Source organism: Bombus huntii, unplaced genomic scaffold (assembly GCF_024542735.1).
Source record: "Bombus huntii isolate Logan2020A unplaced genomic scaffold, iyBomHunt1.1 ctg00000061.1, whole genome shotgun sequence".
NCBI lineage: Eukaryota > Metazoa > Arthropoda > Insecta > Hymenoptera > Apidae > Bombus > Bombus huntii.
Genome location: NW_026099322.1, coordinates 432,131 through 450,954, shown reverse-complemented (window position 1 = coordinate 450,954; position 18,824 = coordinate 432,131). Strand labels below are relative to the sequence as shown.

The window sequence follows — 18,824 nt, the reverse complement described above, 5'->3', positions numbered from 1 at the left end:
CATTGCCGCTACCCCCCATAGTGGTATTCCGTACGTCCAGATTGGATTTATGATCGTTTTGTATATTTTTAATTTATTTTCTATGCTTAATTTGGATTTTCGACTTGTTAGCCAATGCATTTGTCTCCTTGTTGTCTGTATTTTGTCTATTATTGATTTAGTATGCTGTTTCCATGTGAGTTGTGTTTCTAGGTGGTCTAGTCCTAGGTATTTGACTTGCCTTGTTTGCGGTATGTGCGTGCCGTTCAGTAGGATGCTTGATGGTGTCTGTTTTCGCAGTGTGAGTGTAATATGGTTGCATTTATCGGGGTTTGCTTTTATTTGTTTATCTTGCAGCCACTTTTCTATTTTTGTGATATGTTCTTGTAGTAATTTGACTGCTATTTCTGGGTTAGTGTGCCTGACTAGTACAGCTGTGTCGTCCGTGAGTGTCAGTATTTTGCTATTGGTAGTTGTTGGTATGTTTTGTGTATAGTATTGATCCTAAGACGCTTCCTCGCGGAACCCCTGCCTTGACGTCTTTAACTTCAGAGTATGTGTCCTTGATTTTTATTACGAAGGTTCTGCTGCTTAAGTAAGATTTTATTAATTGGTATATTTGCTCCGGAAATTGTTTTCTGATTGTTTGTAGTAGGCTTTCGTGGTTTATTTTGTCAAATGCTTTATCTATGTCCATAGAGAGGGCTGTACAGTATTGTTTGTTTTCTAATGCTAGTATTATTTCTTTAATGAGCCTGTGCATGTGCTCTATAGTGGAGTGTATGTTTCTGAATCGAAATTGGTGATCTGGTATTAATTTTTCCTTCTATATTATTGGTTTTATGCGGTTGCATATTATTTCCTCTAGTATTTTGGAAAACACAGGAAGTAGTGATATTGGTCTGTAAGATGCAGTTTGGTGTGGTTCTTTGCCTGGTTTAGGTAACATTATGTCCTGTGCTAGTTTCCACAGTTTAGGAAAGTATTGGATTCTTAGTATTGCATTGAATATTATTGTCATTAGTGTTATCGCTTTTGGCGGAAGGTTTTTCAAGATTTTACCATTGATTAGGTCGATTCGTGGTGTTTTATTGTTTTTTGTTTTCTCGATTATGTTTCTAATTTCTTGTGCTGTTGTTTTAGGTATGGTATAGTGGTTGTCAGTTGAGGTACTAGTGGTAAACGCATCCTCGTCCGTATGACATTTGGGGTTGCTGTTGTTGATATTATGTGGTATAAATATGTTTCAAAGGTGGTTGGAAAATTCTTCAGCTTGCTCTTCGTTGCTTCTTGCCCATGTGTTGTCTGCCGTCTTGATTGCTGTGACTAGTTTTATTGGTTTCTTCTTTTTTCGTGGCTTTCCATAGGGAGTAGTTGGAGTTCTCGTGAGCAGAGAGTGACTCTATGAATTTTGTGAATTCGTTATTGTTGTGCACTTTTATTTTGTTTTTTATTTCCTTTGCAAGTTTGTTTAGGTGTTTTTTGTTTTCTCATGTTCTATGTTTTTGCCATTTTGCTTTCGCTTTTCTTTTTTCTCTAATTTTTTCAAGTATGTCTGATGGAATTATTTTTGTTTGTCTGTTGGTTGGTTCAGGTATAGTGGTTGTCCATGATGCTTCTTGGATAGTTTCTGTCAATGGTGTTACTGCCTGTTCGACGTGTTCGGGTGTTTCCAATGGGATGCTGCAACTGGTTTTGCTCTCGATTATTTCTTTAAAAATTTGCCATTTGGTTGTTCTGTTGCATAGTGTCCCTGGATTGCTATAAAGTATTAATTTGTTTCTGTAAGCAATTGGGCTGTATGCAATGAGGCTGGGTGTTATTTTTAGTTTATTTGCGTTTAGTCCCTTTGTAACTGCAAAATCGAGTAGGCCAGGTATTTTGCTCAGGTCTGTCGGCCAGTATGTCTTCCTGTGGATAATATATTGAGGTTGTTGTTAATGTATTTTTCCAGGGTTCTACCTCGAGGTGTGGTAATTCTTGATCCCCATAGCGTGTGGTTTACATTGTAGTCTCCCGTTGCGATATACTTGTCACCTAAGTGTTGAAAGTACTCTTCCCACGTTTGTGATGTCATTTTGTGTCGCGGTGGTACATATACTGCTGACAACTGTAAATGGTTGCTGCTAGTTTGTACAGTAACGGTGGTTGCTTGTATATATTCCTTACTAGCTTGGCTGTGTTAGTGGTGTTTAATGTCGTTTCTTATTATTACTGCGGTCCCTCCGTGTGATTTTCCTGAGGGATGCTTGGTATCATATATTGTGTAGTACGGTATTTTTATGTAACTTTTTATAGTGAAGTGTGTTTCCGATACGAGTAGTATGTCGATATTATTATTATACAGGAATGTTTTAGTTTCTAGGGCCCTTTGTTATAGTCCGTTAGAGTTCCATGCTGCTATTTCAAGCATGTCCATTTTTATTTTTTACTTAGCAAGTTTGTGAGTAGTAACATGACTGTTGTTTGTTGTACTTGTTGCCTTAGTATTGTGTTTTTCTCACTTACCATTTTTCTTAATATCTCTGTACCTTTAATGGATTGTTTGAGCATTTCTTTGATTTCTGTATCGTCTTCGGTGTTGTTGCTTTGATTCTGTTTGTTTGTGGGCGTTGTTTGTCTAATGTTTTGGGTTACTTGCGCGTAGCTGCGGTTTCCTTGGGGATCGGTGTTTCCGTTTATAGCTTTTGGTTCATTTTGTGCTTTCAATGTTGCTTAATTATCCGTTATACTTTGTTGTGGTTGGTAGTTATTGATTGATCTATTGCCAAGTGGTGGAAACTGTTTACGTTGTGATTGTTTTCTGATTTCGCATCCTTTATAGCTGGCTGGGTGGTTTCCATTACAGTTGTAACATTTTACTGTTAGGGAAGTGATACATTTACACTGTACATGAGAGTGTGTGTGTAAGAGCCAGAGGGCGTCAAGGTCTTAGTGGAGACAAAAGACTGTTGCCAGATGTTAGAAGAATCTAGGATAGTCGGTTGGCGACAAGCGTGCGTGCAAGACGTTCTTCAGAGAGTAATATAGATGTATAACTGTTGTGTGGGAAATATAGTCAATAATTTGTATTCCCAAATCCTCGAATTTCCTTAACATGGTAGCAGAGCGTGGTTACTAGTTTTGCAAGATATTTAGTGCGTGGTTACGATCTTGCGAGTGAGTTTTCAGTAAAGAAAAAAAAACTTTCAGAGGAAAAAATATTCTTCGAGCACGTAGGAACGCTTGAGTAAGAAAAGAAAAAAAGAAGAATCAATTAAAATGGAGAGATCGGAAATCATGATACCTATATTCGATGGTGAGGATTATGGAATGTGGAAGCAAAGAATCACGATGTTTTTCAAATATAAGGAATGCGAGGTTGTTACAACTAGAATGAAGAACGAAAGAGACGATGAAGACTGGGACAAAAAGGATTTGAAGGCGATTAATATAATTTATAGTGCAATATCGAACAGACAATTGGAGTATGTTAGGGAAGGAAAAACGGCGTATGATATAATAAAAAGGTTCGATGAAATGTACTTGAAAGAGTCGACGGCACTGCAGATCGTATGCAGAAGGAGATTGGAAAACATAAGACTGGAGAACTACAGTGATTCAGCATCATTCTTTAACGATTTTGAGAAATTAATCAATGAATTAAAAAGTGCGGGCGCACAAGTAAGTGAGAGGGAAAAGCTGAATTACATGCTGAATACGTTACCCGAAGAATACAGCTACATAGCGGACATAATAGACGCATTGAAAGAAGAGGATCAAACGGTAGCGTATGTAAAAAATAAAATAGAGATAGCAGAGAAGAAAAATAAATCCAATCGAGGAGAAAGGCAAACCAACGCCTTTTCTGCAAAAAAGGATGCTTCAGATGTGGAAGATTAGGACACTTTGCGAGAGAGTGTCAAAATGGCGTCCAAGCGGGAAGCAGTAACGGCTATTGGCATGGGCCAACACGTGGTCGAAACAGAGGAAGAGGGAACAAAGGCAATACGAGCAGAGGACGTGGAAACTTTCATCGTCAATCAAGAACCGGCACGGGCGAGCATGGAAACTCAAGAGCAGGCATATGGACAGCAACGGCGCACTTAGTAAACAGCGCCGAACGTAGTGGTATGAGTAAAAAGGAAAGATGGCATAGGATGCTAGGACACGTAAATTTTAAATATTTAGAGATTTTGGGTAAAGAGCAACTAGTGACTGGCATACCGAATGAATTTGAAAAGGAACTTTTGAAATGTAGGGTGTGTATAGAAAGCAAAATGCATAACTTACCTTTCAAAAATAATCGAACTAAGACTAGGGAAATAATGGAAATTATTCATACGGACGTATGTGGTCCCTTTAAGACTACCGGATTCAATGGAGAAAAATATTTCATTTCATTTATTGATGATTATAGTAAAATAGCTAGGATCTATTGTATAAAATCAAAAGATGAGGTCTTTGATTCTTTCGTACAGTTCGTAAATGAAGCCGAAAATTTAACGGGCAAGAGGTTAAAAATATTAAGATGCGATAATGGTAAAGAATATTTAAATAATCGAATTTATAAATTTGCTAGGGATAAAGGTATAAGAATAAATAATTGCCCAACATACGTACATGAATTAAACGGGACAGCGGAAAGGTATAATAGAACAGTGATGGACATGGCGCGTTGCTTGTTAGCGGAAGCGAAAGTACATAAAAGGTACTGGCCGGAAATAGTTTGTACAGCGGCATACTTGAAAAATCGAATATTAGCGAATACTATAGAAAGAAAGACACCTTTTGAAATATTCTTCGGGAAAAAACCAAGTGTTAAAAATCTACATCTATATGGAAGTAAAGTTTTTGTAAGAAGGCCAGAACAAAAAAGAGTTTCCAAATGGGACAAGAAGGCAGATATGGGAATTCTATTAGGATATAGTGAAGTAGGATACAGAGTCTTATTAGGTGGGAAAATAACAATAGCTAGACATGTAGAGGTCATAGAGACAGACACTAAATGTATCGGTTTTGAGGAAAATTCATTAGAGGCAGATAGAAATGATAGCGAAGATAACTATTCATTGGATGGTATGGATAAGGAAGAGTTAGAAGGTAGGAAAGATGAAAATAATAGTAGTATTGAAAGCTCAAACACTCCTAGGAGATCTACACGTATTAAGAAAACTCCAGTAAGGTATCCAGAAAAGGAAAATATTTACGAGATGCATGCAAATTATTGTAAAGTAGATATCCCTCGTACATTTGAGGAGGCGATTTGTTGCGAAAATAATGAAGTTTGGAAACAGGCTATGGATAAGGAAATAGAATGTCTCTATAAGAATAAAACTTGGAAATTGGTAGAAAGGGTAAAAGGCAAAGAAGTATTAGATGTAAAATGGGTTTACACGAAAAAAATCAGAGGACAGGTATAAGGCTAGATTAGTGGTAAGGGGATTTCAACAAAGAAACGTAGCCGATGACATATATTCTCGAGTGGCGAGTAATCAGACCTTTAAGATATTGCTATCATATTGTTGTCAAAATGGATTAATAATTGAGCAAATGGATGTAGAAACTGCCTTTTTAAATGGTGAAGTAAGCTCGGAGGTATATGTAAATCAACCAAAGGGATATGCGGACGGAACGAATAGAGTTTGTAAATTATCGAAAGCGCTTTATGGGTTAAAAGAAAGTCCGAGGGACTGGTATGAGTGTTTTGATAAGTATGTGACGAGATTAGGTTTTAAAAAGAACAATATAGAGCTGTGCCTATATACTTATGGAGAGGGAGAAAATGTTGTTTATTTGTTAATATACGTAGACGATTTGTTGATTTGTAGTAAAAACAAAGGGAAGATACAAAGTGTAAAAAAAATTATTAACTGATAAATTTGAAATGAAAGATTTAGGTGAAGTAAAAGAATATCTTGGAATAAATGTAGAGTATGATTATTTAAAAAATGAAATGAGATTAAGCCAAAAGAAATACATAGAATCATTAGCAAACAAATATAAATTACATAACAGCAAATTGTACTGTACACCTATGGAGACCAACTTAAAAATTGAAAAAGCTGAGATAAATAGAGAGGACATTGGATACAAGAATTTAATTGGCGCATTGCTGTATATTAGTGTAAATACCAGACCCGATATAAGTTATAGTGTGAATTATCTGAGCAGATTTCAAGATTGTTGTAACGAGACACATTTTAAATATGCCTTGCGAATATTGAAATATTTGTACCGGACTAGAGATTTAGGGCTACATTATAAAAGAAATGAAAAGTGCGAAACGATAGATTGTTATGTGGACGCTGATTGGGCAGGAGATCATATAGATAGGAAATCGACTTCTGGGTATGTAATTAGATGGTATGGAAATGTAATTGGATGGAAGTCTAAAAAACAAAGGTGTGTGACAAAAGCCTCGACGTATGCAGAGTATGTTGCTCTATCGGAAGCGGTGAGCGAAGTAATGACTATCAGAGAACTAATGAAAATCTTCGATGTAAATGTAGACGATAACCCTGTAAAAATCTATGAGGATAACTCTGGAGTAATGAGTATAGCAAAATACGGAACTTTTACAAAAAATTCTAAACACATCGAAGTTCATTACCACTACGTTCACGAGTACGTAAAGGAAAATAAGATAAACATAATAAAAGTAAGTACAGAAGAAAACACTGCGGATATTTTTACGAAGGCACTGTGTAGAGAGAAATTTGAAAGGTTTAGGTCATGGATGAATGTAAAATAAGAGAAATGTAAATAAAGCGATAAATGTTAAATATTTTGTTAATTCGACAAGTATGTAAATAAAATTAAGTGTACAGTATAAATGTAAGGAGGCGTGTTAGGGAAGTGATACATTTACACTGTACATGAGAGTGTGTGTGTAAGGGTTAGAGGGCGTCAAGGTCTTAGTGGAGACAAAAGACTGTTGCCAGATGTTAGAAGAATCTAGGATAGTCGGTTGGCGACCAGCGTGCGTGCAAGACGTTTTCAGAGAGTAATATAGATGTATAACTGTTGTGTGGGAAATATAGTCAATAATTTGTATTTCCAAATCCTCGAATTTCCTTAACATTTACTTCATTTATTTTCCCTACGTATGGACAGTGTGTTGTTAAATGCTTCGTATCGTATCTTGTCATATTGTTTATTGCTCTTGTTTGGTGACCAATTTTTGCTAATTCGTCACTTAATTTTTTTTGTGTTAGTTTTTGAATGTAGTCCTCTTATAACTATTTCGTAGCTCCTTTCCGTTTTCAGCTGGTATGTGTGGTACACAGCGTTTTTTCTTTTAATTCCTTTATCACTTTCCTATAATTTTCTGGGGTGTTTATTTGAATTTTTACTTGTTCTAATTTTGTTTGTTTTATTGTGTAGTTTTCCTTCCCAACTATATCGTTTAGTCGATCAATAAGCGGGTCTATTATCTGGGCGTCGACAAATATTGGTGGTGGTTTTGTAGTTTGCGTTGATTTAGTTGTGTTTTTGGTTGTTGGGTCGTCTATTTCTTCCGTAAGTGAGCTGAAGGAGTTTCTTAATGGTAATTCTTGCAGCCATCGCTGCTTTTCTGTATCTGAATTTCCTGTTATTTTTCGTTTCTTGTTATAACTTGCCACCTTCCAGCTTTCATCCTGTTGGGTTAATTCGTTATTGGTAATATTCTCTTCATTGTTTGGTATTGTTTCCATATCAACTTCGTTTGTAGCTGAGCATTCCTGTTCTTCGTTTATTGGTTGGCTTGGTTTTGATATGTTTGTTGTTTTATTTATGTAGTATTGTTCGTCTTTGTTAATTATTTTTATCGGTGGGATGTGCTTTTTCATTTTAGTTTTGCTTGTAGTCTTCTTAGTAGAAGACACGAGTTTCCACCATTTAGCTATGGGCGTTGCCGTTCGTAACTTTCTCTTCCCCACTTGCCGCACTTTTTCTGAAGCACTGTTTTACACGTCCGTTTAGCTCGGTTGCTCTGGCAGAACTCGATTTACAACATTGAGAACATTTATATCGAAAATTCTTTCTCGCATGAAGCTTCTGTATTAATACAAAAGGCACGAATTAAGATATATGATTATTCACAAGTATTAGAGCACTTGCTGATCTTATAGATTTTATAGAAAATGTGATACATGATTGACCAAGATTATTAAGAAAATGAAGTTTACATCCGTATGAGATTAACGATCCGAAATACACACTTTGTGAAAATTCGTGACAGTTGGAGGAAAAGTAATGAATTAACGATTATGTGACAGCAATTAAAATCCGTCGATCTAAGGTCTTTATTAAATTAAATAGTTCAAAATCGTTTACATATTAGGTGATCCCATAAGTTTTTGTGTATATATTTATACACTTTTGTGTATATATTTCATGTGTCGATTTCTAAACATACGGCGATAAGGGACCAATGCACTTGAGCTTAGCTGATCGAGAACAGGCTAGAGTAGATCTTCGTGGGCATAAGATCGTAATATAGTGAACACAGTGACTTCTAACAGTAAAAAATCACGAGTGAAATGCGTATCCATTTTCGACATCTCATGTTATATGAATTTTGGAAAGAAAGTTCGGTAACAATTGCCAGGAAAAACATATGTGCTGTTTACGGAGAAAATGCGCTTTCATCTCGCACCTGTAGGAAGTGGTTCCAACGTTTTAGAGCTGGGAATTTCTGTTTAGAAGAGGAGGTACGCTCCGGGCGTCCTCCTCAGACAGACGGAGATAAAATTCGGGATCTTGTTGAAAAATCACCAAGTTTGACAGTTCAAGAGATGTCAAATGTCCTGAAAATACCTAAGACAACGATTCATAGGTGTTTAAAAAAAATGGGGATGGTGTCAAAGTTGAACGTTTGGGTGCCCCATGAACTTACGGAACGGAACCGTCTTGAACGAATGACAGCGTGCATGTCATTAATTGCACGTAATAAACGTGAACCATTCCTTAAACGCCCCTGGTAACTGGTGATGAAAAGTGGATACTTTTCGAAAACCCTGAACGGAAACGTAGCTGATCCCAACGAAATCAGCCACCTGAACGCTGTGCAAAACCAGGGTTACATCCACGTAAAGTTCTTTTGTGTGTATGGTGGGATTATAAAGGAATACTCTATTTTGAACTTTTATCTAGTGGTGATACCATTAATTCAGACAAATATTGCGCTCAGTTGGAAAAATTAAGGGAAGCACTAGCTGAAAAACGGCCAGGTTTAGTGAATAGGAACAACGTTATCTTCCATCACGACAATGCTAAACAGCATGTCGCGAAAAGCGTTACAAAAAAATTGTCTGAATTTAATTGAAAAATTTTACCACATCCTCCATATTCCCCAGACTTTGCCTCATCTGATTACCACCTGTTCAGAGCATTACAACACTTTTTAGTAGCTAAAAAATTGGAAAATATTGACACTCTCAAAAATAGCATAGAAAATTATTTTAAAGAAAAACAAGAGAACTTTTATCCAGACGGAACCTACCAGAAAAATGGGAAGAAGTTGTACAACGAGAGGGGGATTACATTTTTTCATGAAACTGAAAGGTATGTAAACGATCTTAACATATATAACCTCTCGAAAAACGGCACGAACTTATGGGATGACCTAATAATTAAACAACTATAAATATATCAAAAGATTATAATAAAAGAATGTAATAGAATATCTAATGTCCGTACTTGTAAATACAACGAAAAACGTAACGTGTAGATTGCAGATGTTTATGAATGTAAAATTTGCGAAAAGCATATGAAAGTTATACACATAAAATATACAAATATTGATATATGCACGAAAACTATGCGTATATGCACAAAGATATGTACAATTTATGAGTAATATGTCTAATATTGATTTATTAACGTTATGTGAATTGATACAAAAGGATATTTAACAATTTCGTTTTAAATAAAAATCTATTTATGACGACGCGCCAAAATTCGCATTACGATAAATTACGATAAATTATAAATTGCTTTTCCGTATCTGCAGCACTCGAATTGTACAAGTAATGTGTGCGTTTGAGGGCCCGACCTTTTGGTCGACCGCGCCATATCTGCAGTAAAAACGCATACTGGCTTCGCATTTAGATGTTCGCGTTCGACTTGGGAATGGCGCGCATAGATGGTCGGCGCGCGACTTGCCCTCTCCTTGCGGATCATTGGACAAGTTAAACCTACCCTTTCGGGCGGCAGCTCGCTTAGCTGGCGCCATGCGATACCTGCCACCATATAGCTCGGTCCCAGCAGGTTGGCTCTCCAGCCGATTATTCCTGCTCGACAACCATTTTGTATGCTTACCGCTTGCACCGACGGTCACAGGTTTCCTCTCCAGCTCGCACGCTTCGTGCTTTTTTCTGCGCCCCGGTTCTTCGTTACTGTTGTTTTCTTGGTTCTATCTTGTTTATTGTTCTATCTTCGATCCAGTGTTCTGTTTGTTGTATCCGTTTATTTCTTCGTTGCGATTCTTTGTTTGGTTGTTGTTGTTGTCTCTATAAACTTGAAATATAAATGCAATTTCCTTTTAAATACAGTAACGAGGTTTATTCAATTTCGATAACATTGTATTAGTAAGATATCGAAGCTAGCAACTTTTCGTTGAAGTTTATTTTATATTTCTTAAATTATTCGGGTAAAGATAACTCCACACTGACGGCCTATTGTCCACAGACAGATGTCGTAGTAATCGGCGGACAATGTCTGTCAGTGAAACTTAAGGCGCGTACGGGCAGACTACAGGCGTCTGTAGACATTGCCTGCCGACAACACATGCCAAAACATGTATATAAACTGCCTGCAAGCAACGTCGCTTGTCCACTAGAAGTTTGCCGGGTATCACTGCGTATCGATGAGTCGAAAATGCCTTGGAGATGCAACACACGGATCGTTTAAATCTACCTGTAATCCAATCAAGCTAGCCTAAAAAAAAGACAAATTCAACATTAAATTGTATCGGACATTTTGCTACAACGCTCAACTGATAGAAATCATGCTCAGGAATAAATATATGTCTTTGCTAACTTTCTAAATATATGTAGACGACGTTTTAAATTGCTAGTAGTTGAAACAAACAATATGATATATTTTTGAGTGATCTATAAGGATTTACAGGCCCACTGGGAAATCTTATTAGTGTTCTCTTGCACTATGTATTAAAGCGCATCAACACCGATAGAAGCACTGTACACGCGATATCGTCGCAGTGTCTCCTGAAAATCGGCGATAAGTCGCTCGAAACTTTACTGGAAACATTTCTCCATGTTCTACTGACAATCACATAGCATGTGTCATTGCTGGAATTTGATAAATTTGGTTGAGAACACGAAAGAATTTTCCGTTTACAATAAAGCAAGGGACTATCGAGTTGGAACAGTTCGTGTTTGAAAATAGCGTTCTATGCTAAAATAGCGGTGGAAATTATACTACATGTAAAAGTGAGTCATAAAAACAAATACAATTTTCTTATTTTCTATCTTTTTTACTTTTATCGCAAGTTTGATTTCTATACATATAACTGTTTTCAATTTAAGGAGGAACTTATTTTCTTAAGGGCTTTTCATACAAATTTGAAAAATAACTGTTGTTTTTGATCCCTTATCTCTATCTTTATCCTTCTATTTTTGTGAGACTGTATCGGTTATTTATTCTTAATATTTACAATCCGAAGTCTAATTTATGTGCCGTATTAATTTTCTGTGAATAATTTAGAGATATGTGAAATCTTGCTATATATATATACTGTTTGGTACCTATTAGAAGTGCGTTCGATCTAATGTGGAAAATTCTTAATTTTAATAAAATAGTTTCAAATTGCTAAGGCTGGGGCAAACTAAGAAGTTTCTGGAATATACAGGGTAGTAAGTCGCTTCGCAAATATGTGTACATCGGGACAATATGTTACATATGTAATCCCTTACACAGTTTCATATGATCTTGTAAAATAATCATTCTTCTTTTAATATCAGTTGGTTTTTGTATTTTTATTTCATTTATCTCATAGATTATAATTCCTTTAGGAAATTTTTGCAAAAATTTTCGCTGGAAATTTTCAGAAAACCTTATTCCTGAACAAAATTTGTTTTGTACTACGAACTGTCGCATTTAAATAAGAAAAATTCTATTTATGTAATTTTGTTATTAAGCTTGTTCATATCTAACTTCAAATTATCTGTAGCTTGTTTATAATTAATTAAGTTTGAAATGTTTGTTTGTTAGTTATTACAAAAGGGTCATAGCTAAGTTTTTGAGTTGTGCTCAGGTTATTATAACTTCAGTTATTATGCTCTGAGCGTCATGTTGTTTCTTAATAAAATTCTTTAGTCTCAATAATCAATTTTCTCTGTTCATAAAGATGGTGGTTGTTTATTTTAAGAATTTTGTTCTTAATTCCAAATATTGCGGACATTCTTTTATTATGCATTAGTTGGTATCCAATCTTCTTGGATAGGACGTATTGTATATTCCATTTTTATTTGTTTTATATTTTATCCTGTTTCCTAGACTCACTGCACAATCACGTTTGTCTCTCTGCTAATCTAACTTGTACTATTATTCTTTTAGTTATTAACAATAATTTCATATCTAAGCAACTCACTTCAATTATGTTTTCTGAGTCGTTAGTATATTTATATACTTCACCGTTGATAATTCTGTAGATTATTCTATTCTCTCCGTTTATTACGCCCCAAGGCTTACTATAGGCCGTGTTCCTAACCGTCGCAAACAGATCGTCTTACATGACCGTCGAGATATACACAAAGTAGCGATAAACGCATAGTTGTCGTCAAGCAGCGAGTTCCAGAAACATCTATTCGCCTTCGGTGCGTTATTTTATCCGCATAAAGAAGCTGGTATACGTGATCATAGGCGCGAACGGTGGCGTGATCCGAGCGTAGTGGGGGTCGTCTTCCAGAGAAGACAACGAAAAGGATCGAAGAGTAATCGGTCCCTTCTGAAGAGTCAAACGTTATAAACTGCTTAGTCTAACGAATTCATTGAGAGATATCGCAAAGTCGGGTCGAATTCCTATAACATATCAACTGTATTTATCGCTAAATAATTTGTGACCTTTTTTATTATTACATTCATTATTTTTAAATATACAAGCTATATTAACCTGTTAATACAGTGTTAAATTCATTGAACCACCCCTATTATCGGGATAAATAAATCAGGGGATCGATCAGTTCGTGGCGTCGGTTATCTAATTGCAACGGGAATTTACTACTCCCGTTGACGTGCTTTCTCGCGATCGCGTCTCTCCGCGAATGCTCGAATAAACACGGATTGCTTTTTAACTAAACATATTCATACCCTGTTTTCTCAAAATCGAAAGCTTAAAACATCCGTTCTTACTGATGTTATTTCAATTATATTTATATCGCGTTATTTCAATTATCTAATATATTTTTTACTTTTTTCATGTAAAATCATCATTTTACCAATTGTACCATAATTATTAGGAAGCTCTGTTAGAATTTAATCTTGGAATTAAGATTAATAATCTGTGGAAGACACAATGTTTGTGTTGAAACAATATAATGTGATATTTATTAAACAATTATTACAGGAATTATAAGTGTGTGTGTTCTGGAATGTAGACAGTTGACTGACTGGCACAGACACAGACACAGACTGACTGGCTTAGTGACCCATGGCCCTTGAAAAGGTTTTGAACCCCACTCTCTATGCAGTAATGAGTGTGACCTGTGTGGGTGTCTGTGTGGCGTCACATGTGCCGCAGAACCTTCTAGTAGCTTCTCGACGTGCCCATCGGGAATGTTCCATCCATATTCCTACGCTTCTTCCGCCGAATTCTCGAAAGAGCATGCACGTGCTAGCCGCCGTGGTACATCTCACGAACGCACGCTAATGAGGATATCGCTGAACAACGAAGGAAAGAATCCGTTCGATCAATCACCTCATCTGTATGCGATTAATATCGTTGTATTCCAACAAACTCTGAACAATAACTTAAACACGAAACTGTAATTTGTGTCTTTATAATTTGCAACGTTGTTAAAATTTTGTATCTCCCTTTGCAAATGCAAATAATTTAAATGAAAAAATACATGGTTTTTAAATCGTTTCTCTTATATTCGTAATAATAATTTCGTTCTACAGTGAATGCATTTATTATTCAACGACGTGATTTTCGGTTGTTTATTGGAAAGTTATAATGCTGCTGATCTATAGAATTAGTACTGACTGTTATAGTAATATGCACAGCGAGTCATTTGTAATAAATTGTAATTACTTGTAATGTATATCGATTGTAATTACTTGTAAACCACTCGATTCATAAATGCATACATATGTGGCGGCACTCGACAGCACAAATACGACAACTCGACACTAACTAATACCAGACAACGGCAGCGCAGTGGTTAGCGTCTCAAGTTACGAGCGTTCGGGATCTGGGTTCTTAAATCCCGGCGACCGTAGTCCGATTTTTCTTCCACGATTCTTAAATGAAAAGAAAATACAGCAGTACCCTAGCAGCGACATCTACAGCCAGCAGCTACAATTATCATTTGTGTCTTTGTTCTCTCCTAAAGGCCGTCCAAGGGACTTGAGAATGCAAAGAAGAAGTGCTGCAAGAACATAACAAATATATTTACAAACCAAAACCAATTCATTACAACGCTCATCCTTCAATTACATCCTCCGCTTCCTTTCTGTCAATCCATCTTGCCCATATGTGGTTCCATAGCTGCTGAATCGTATATAGACAAACAACAACTTGAGTAAGCAAGGGGGATGGATGTAGAGCCGACAAATAAAGGAAAAGGAGAGAGAAGTGTTTCGTCCTTGAGTTTATCATATTGTGGTGGCCGGGGGATTCAACGCTATGTCCTCGATTCGCTCTAAGTACTCAGGTTCTAGACACCCTTGGAGGGCCGTAGATTTTTCTTCATCGCCCGCGATGCTCGCCGCCGCGAGCTATCTCTCTAGTAAGGAGAACCATAGCACTATCTTCTAGGGCATCGTCAAAGGCACGCGAACTCTTCACTGGTCGTAACTGTTTTATTCTTGTTTGACATATCGTAGGCGCGCCCGGAATCACGATAATTGAAATCTCATTAGCTCGATCACGTCGGGGTCACTTACACCTCACATATTTCAAATAAAATCTGCATAATTCTGAAGGAAACACAACTACATTTGGGTTATCTTGTTTTCACAGAAACCTGAGAATTGCTCAGAGTATTTTAATAAAATATTCAACTACTTTAAAACGCAAAAAATAGTTTATTGTATGGAATATATAGAGTGGTTCACGCAATTGTTTCGGCATAATTGGAAAATTCGAAATGTGTAGCTTTAATAATATTGCAGAGGAAAAATCGGATTCGTCGAGGACAACCTTCGTTCAGAAAGTAAGGGAAATTGGCATTGCTGCTAATTGGTCAATTTGTATATCGGTGGTTAGAAAAGGATGCTAGCCGCTCTCGAGAGAAAGTCTCTAGTGGGAGACGTCGTTCATTAAAAAATAGGCGTTTCGACCGTACGCGGAGAGACGCGATCGCGAGATAGCACGTCAACGAGAGTTGTAAGTTCCCGTTACGATTAAATAATCGACGCCACGAACTGATCGATCCCCTTATTTCGATTATGATAATAAGGGTAGTTCAATGAAATTCCACAGAATTAACACAAATAAATTAATGTTTATTTCAACAACTTATTAACTAGAAAGATATAAATGGAACAAAAAAAATGTAACTGCGTTTTGGTTGATAAGTAATGCGCGACATACCACATGTGTTGACGGTTCGACTTCTCGAAAAGTTCTGAACGCCTTTCGATTTTTTTCGTTTTTTCTGGAAGGCGACCCCCACTACGTTCGGATCACGCCACATTCTTTTACTGCGAGGTAAAATACGGGCCACGAGTCGACGTTTCTGGAAGTCGCCCTGCTTAATGAACCATGCGCTTGCCACTACAATGTTTGTTTGCCGGGCAGACGCGACGATCCGTCTGCGACATTATAGTGCCGCGATCGATAGTTAAGAATATGACCTATGGTAAGCCGCATGGCGTAACATTCTCCCCCCGTTGAGAGGGTACCGATCAAACTAGGGAGGTGTGGTTGAAGTTCCCATCTTATTTCGTCTCGGTGGCTAGTTGTTCGGGTTTCTCGAGATCGGGTTGAATTGGCAGTGGGACAAGCCTTTTGACGCCCCGATCCAAAATGCTCTTTGCCGTCTGAACTGTAGCTGTCCGGATGACACCATCGGCGCCTGGATGAACCTTGATAACTCGGCCCAGAGGCCAATGCATGGAGGGAACGTTGTCCTCTCTGAGGATGACGATTGTGCCCTTTTGGATGCTGTGTCCACCCTTGCTCCATTTATTGCGGTTGGTTAGCTCGTTCAAATACTCCTTATGCCAGCGGTTCCAAAAATGTTGTTTAAGCTGTTGGATATGCTGCCATTTGGAGAGTCGGTTCGATGGAATGTCTCTGAAATCTCGATCACGTAAGCACATTAATGAATCGCCAATGAGGAAATGTCCGGGAGTGAGGGCTAGGAGATCATTTGGATCGGTGGAGATAGGAGTTAGCGGGCGGGAATTGAGGACTGCTTCTATTTCTATGATAAGAGTATTACGGTGTTAAGCTCATATGTTTCTGTTTCTCCACTCGCGCTGCGCCATAATATCCTTTGATATTTCCGATCCTCTGGTCGTACGAGGAATTGCCGATACATTTTCTCGATGTCGCCAGTGAGTACGTACTGATGAGCGCGGAATCTAATTAATATACAAAATAAATTGTGAATTGATTCGAGAATATAGGATTTCCCCATTTTCATGATTATCGTGATTTTTGTATAAATATATTTTTTAAGATACTAATAATTAGGTACTTATAAATTAGTATTATCAATTATTTTGCATTTATAATTCCGCCTCTAGTATAAGTGTTAATTGAAAACTAACTTTATGTTTGAAAAAGTACTAGCAAAGTCGTTGAGTAACAAGCCACTGATGCTAACACAAATAGCATTGTCGTAATTAAATATTTCTAAATATTCATTTTTCATTTTGAACCTGTAGAAACAATTTATTATATATACTATTAGCTAAGTAATTGCATATTTAATTAAGTCGAAATATAAAACTTAGTTATTTTAATAATTTAAAAAATAAAAAACTGACAAACATTTCAATTTAATTTATGGTTGGAACAAAAGACAGTTATTTTTCATTAATTGAAATATTGCAATGCAGAGTACTTTCGAAAATACGCCGAGAGTATTCCTGATGGTGAAACGAGCGTTGCTTCATCGAACGCAGCTAAAGAAAACAACATCTATGTAGTTGGTGGTACGATGCCTGAAATAGAGGGCGATAAATTGTACAATACCTGTACTATTTGGGGTCCCGATGGAACTTTGATAGCAAAACACCGAAAGGTAAGTAATATATTCCTTTATGGCTTTGGATTTGAAAATATTGGGGTGAAGAAAGTGACTCTATCTAGGAATAATTTAGGAATATACATATGTACATACGTATACTATAACCAATTCTATAATTTACGGTTTATAAAATACGTTATGATACGGGAAACGCCCATTTTTGTTGTAATGTGTAATATAAATTTTTCACATACTTAAAATATTATTATACTTATTTTTTCTCCTTTTTAAACATTATTAAATGATAAGATTTTTTAATAAAAGAAAGTGATAAAAACGCTGTCAGTTATTAAATAAAAAATAATTAAAGTTTAGGAGTTGGTAACTTTGATATTAAATTACAAAAGTTGCAGCAATAGAATTAGCGACTACATTTTTATGTTATTAGGTACATCTATTCGACATCGACATTCCTAATAAGATTACTTTTCGAGAGAGTGATTCACTCAGTCCTGGTAACTCCCTAACGACGTTCGACGTGAAGGGCTGCAAAATAGGTATTGGCATTTGCTATGATATTAGATTCGAGGAAATGGCACGCATTTATCGGAACAAAGGTACAGTAACTTAATCGATCAATACTTAACTAGCAAAAAATTAAATATCTTTCTTAAATATATTCTATATAAAATTAATATAATCGGTAACTCTGTATAAAAAGAAGCTTAATTTAAAAAACCAGTATATTTGCTGAAAATGAAACAAATAAAAGAATTAAAAGCACAATAAGAGGACTGTCCTCGCATATTCAGAAATGATGGAATGTGAACCGTGCAACTACGAAGTTAATTGGTATTCGGTGGCTTCATATTTCCTGCTTCTCTGGGTTAGGTTGCCAAATGCTGATATATCCAGCGGCATTCAATATGACCACTGGACCACTGCACTGGTCATTACTTCAGCGTTCCAGAGCGAATGATAATCAATTATACGTTGCCTGCATATCACCGGCTCGTGTTTCTTCAGCAAGTTACGTCGCATGGGGGCATACACAGTTGACCAATCCCTGGGGAAAGATTCTTTACGATTTGGAAACTCAAGAGAATATGGCAGTCACCGATATCGGTAATTTACAGCTTAAAATTAAAAGCGAGAGATCCATGATGTAATTAATTTTTAGTCTCGTTAATTTATCGATTTAGCCATCTTCCTCTGTATTTGTTGAATTTATTAGTAAGCATTACTTATTACTTCGTATGTTTCTTTTTTCTATCAGATCTAAAAGTTGTTGAGGAAGTAAGGGCTCAGATACCTACATTTTCTCAGAGACGTACAGATTTGTACGACACTGTCTGTAAGAAGGAGTAACTCTACACTAAAACAGAAAATGTTTTTTTATAATATTTCTACTACAATATCCCTTTTTTGTGAATTATTACTAATTTCTTATCATTTGTACTAAATAACACCCCAGCGGAAAGGCCCACGGTGGCACCG

The 18,824-nt window shown here is 36.6% G+C and overlaps 1 protein-coding gene across 1 annotated transcript; it reads left to right on the top strand.

Annotated features, from left to right (window-relative positions):
- Positions 1-260: 260 nt before the first annotated feature.
- Positions 261-18,744, top strand: LOC126876017 (omega-amidase NIT2-like). Its single transcript, XM_050638928.1, has 6 exons — positions 261-280; positions 370-458; positions 17,188-17,381; positions 17,776-17,944; positions 18,219-18,452; positions 18,604-18,744. The coding sequence occupies exons 1-6, from the start codon at positions 261-263 to the stop codon at positions 18,693-18,695; spliced, it is 798 nt and encodes a 265-aa protein (XP_050494885.1). The 3' UTR covers positions 18,696-18,744.
- The last annotated feature ends 80 nt before the right edge of the window (positions 18,745-18,824 follow it).

Bases quoted from the DNA above. Each gene is read 5' to 3' on its own strand.
- LOC126876017 (XM_050638928.1), top strand. From the start codon at position 261: ATGGTGTCTGTTTTCGCAGT. The intron at 281-369 runs GTGAGTGTAATA...ATGTTCTTGTAG, and splicing joins ATGGTGTCTGTTTTCGCAGT to TAATTTGACTGCTATTTCTG. The intron at 17,382-17,775 runs GTAAGTAATATA...TTATGTTATTAG, and splicing joins TGATAGCAAAACACCGAAAG to GTACATCTATTCGACATCGA.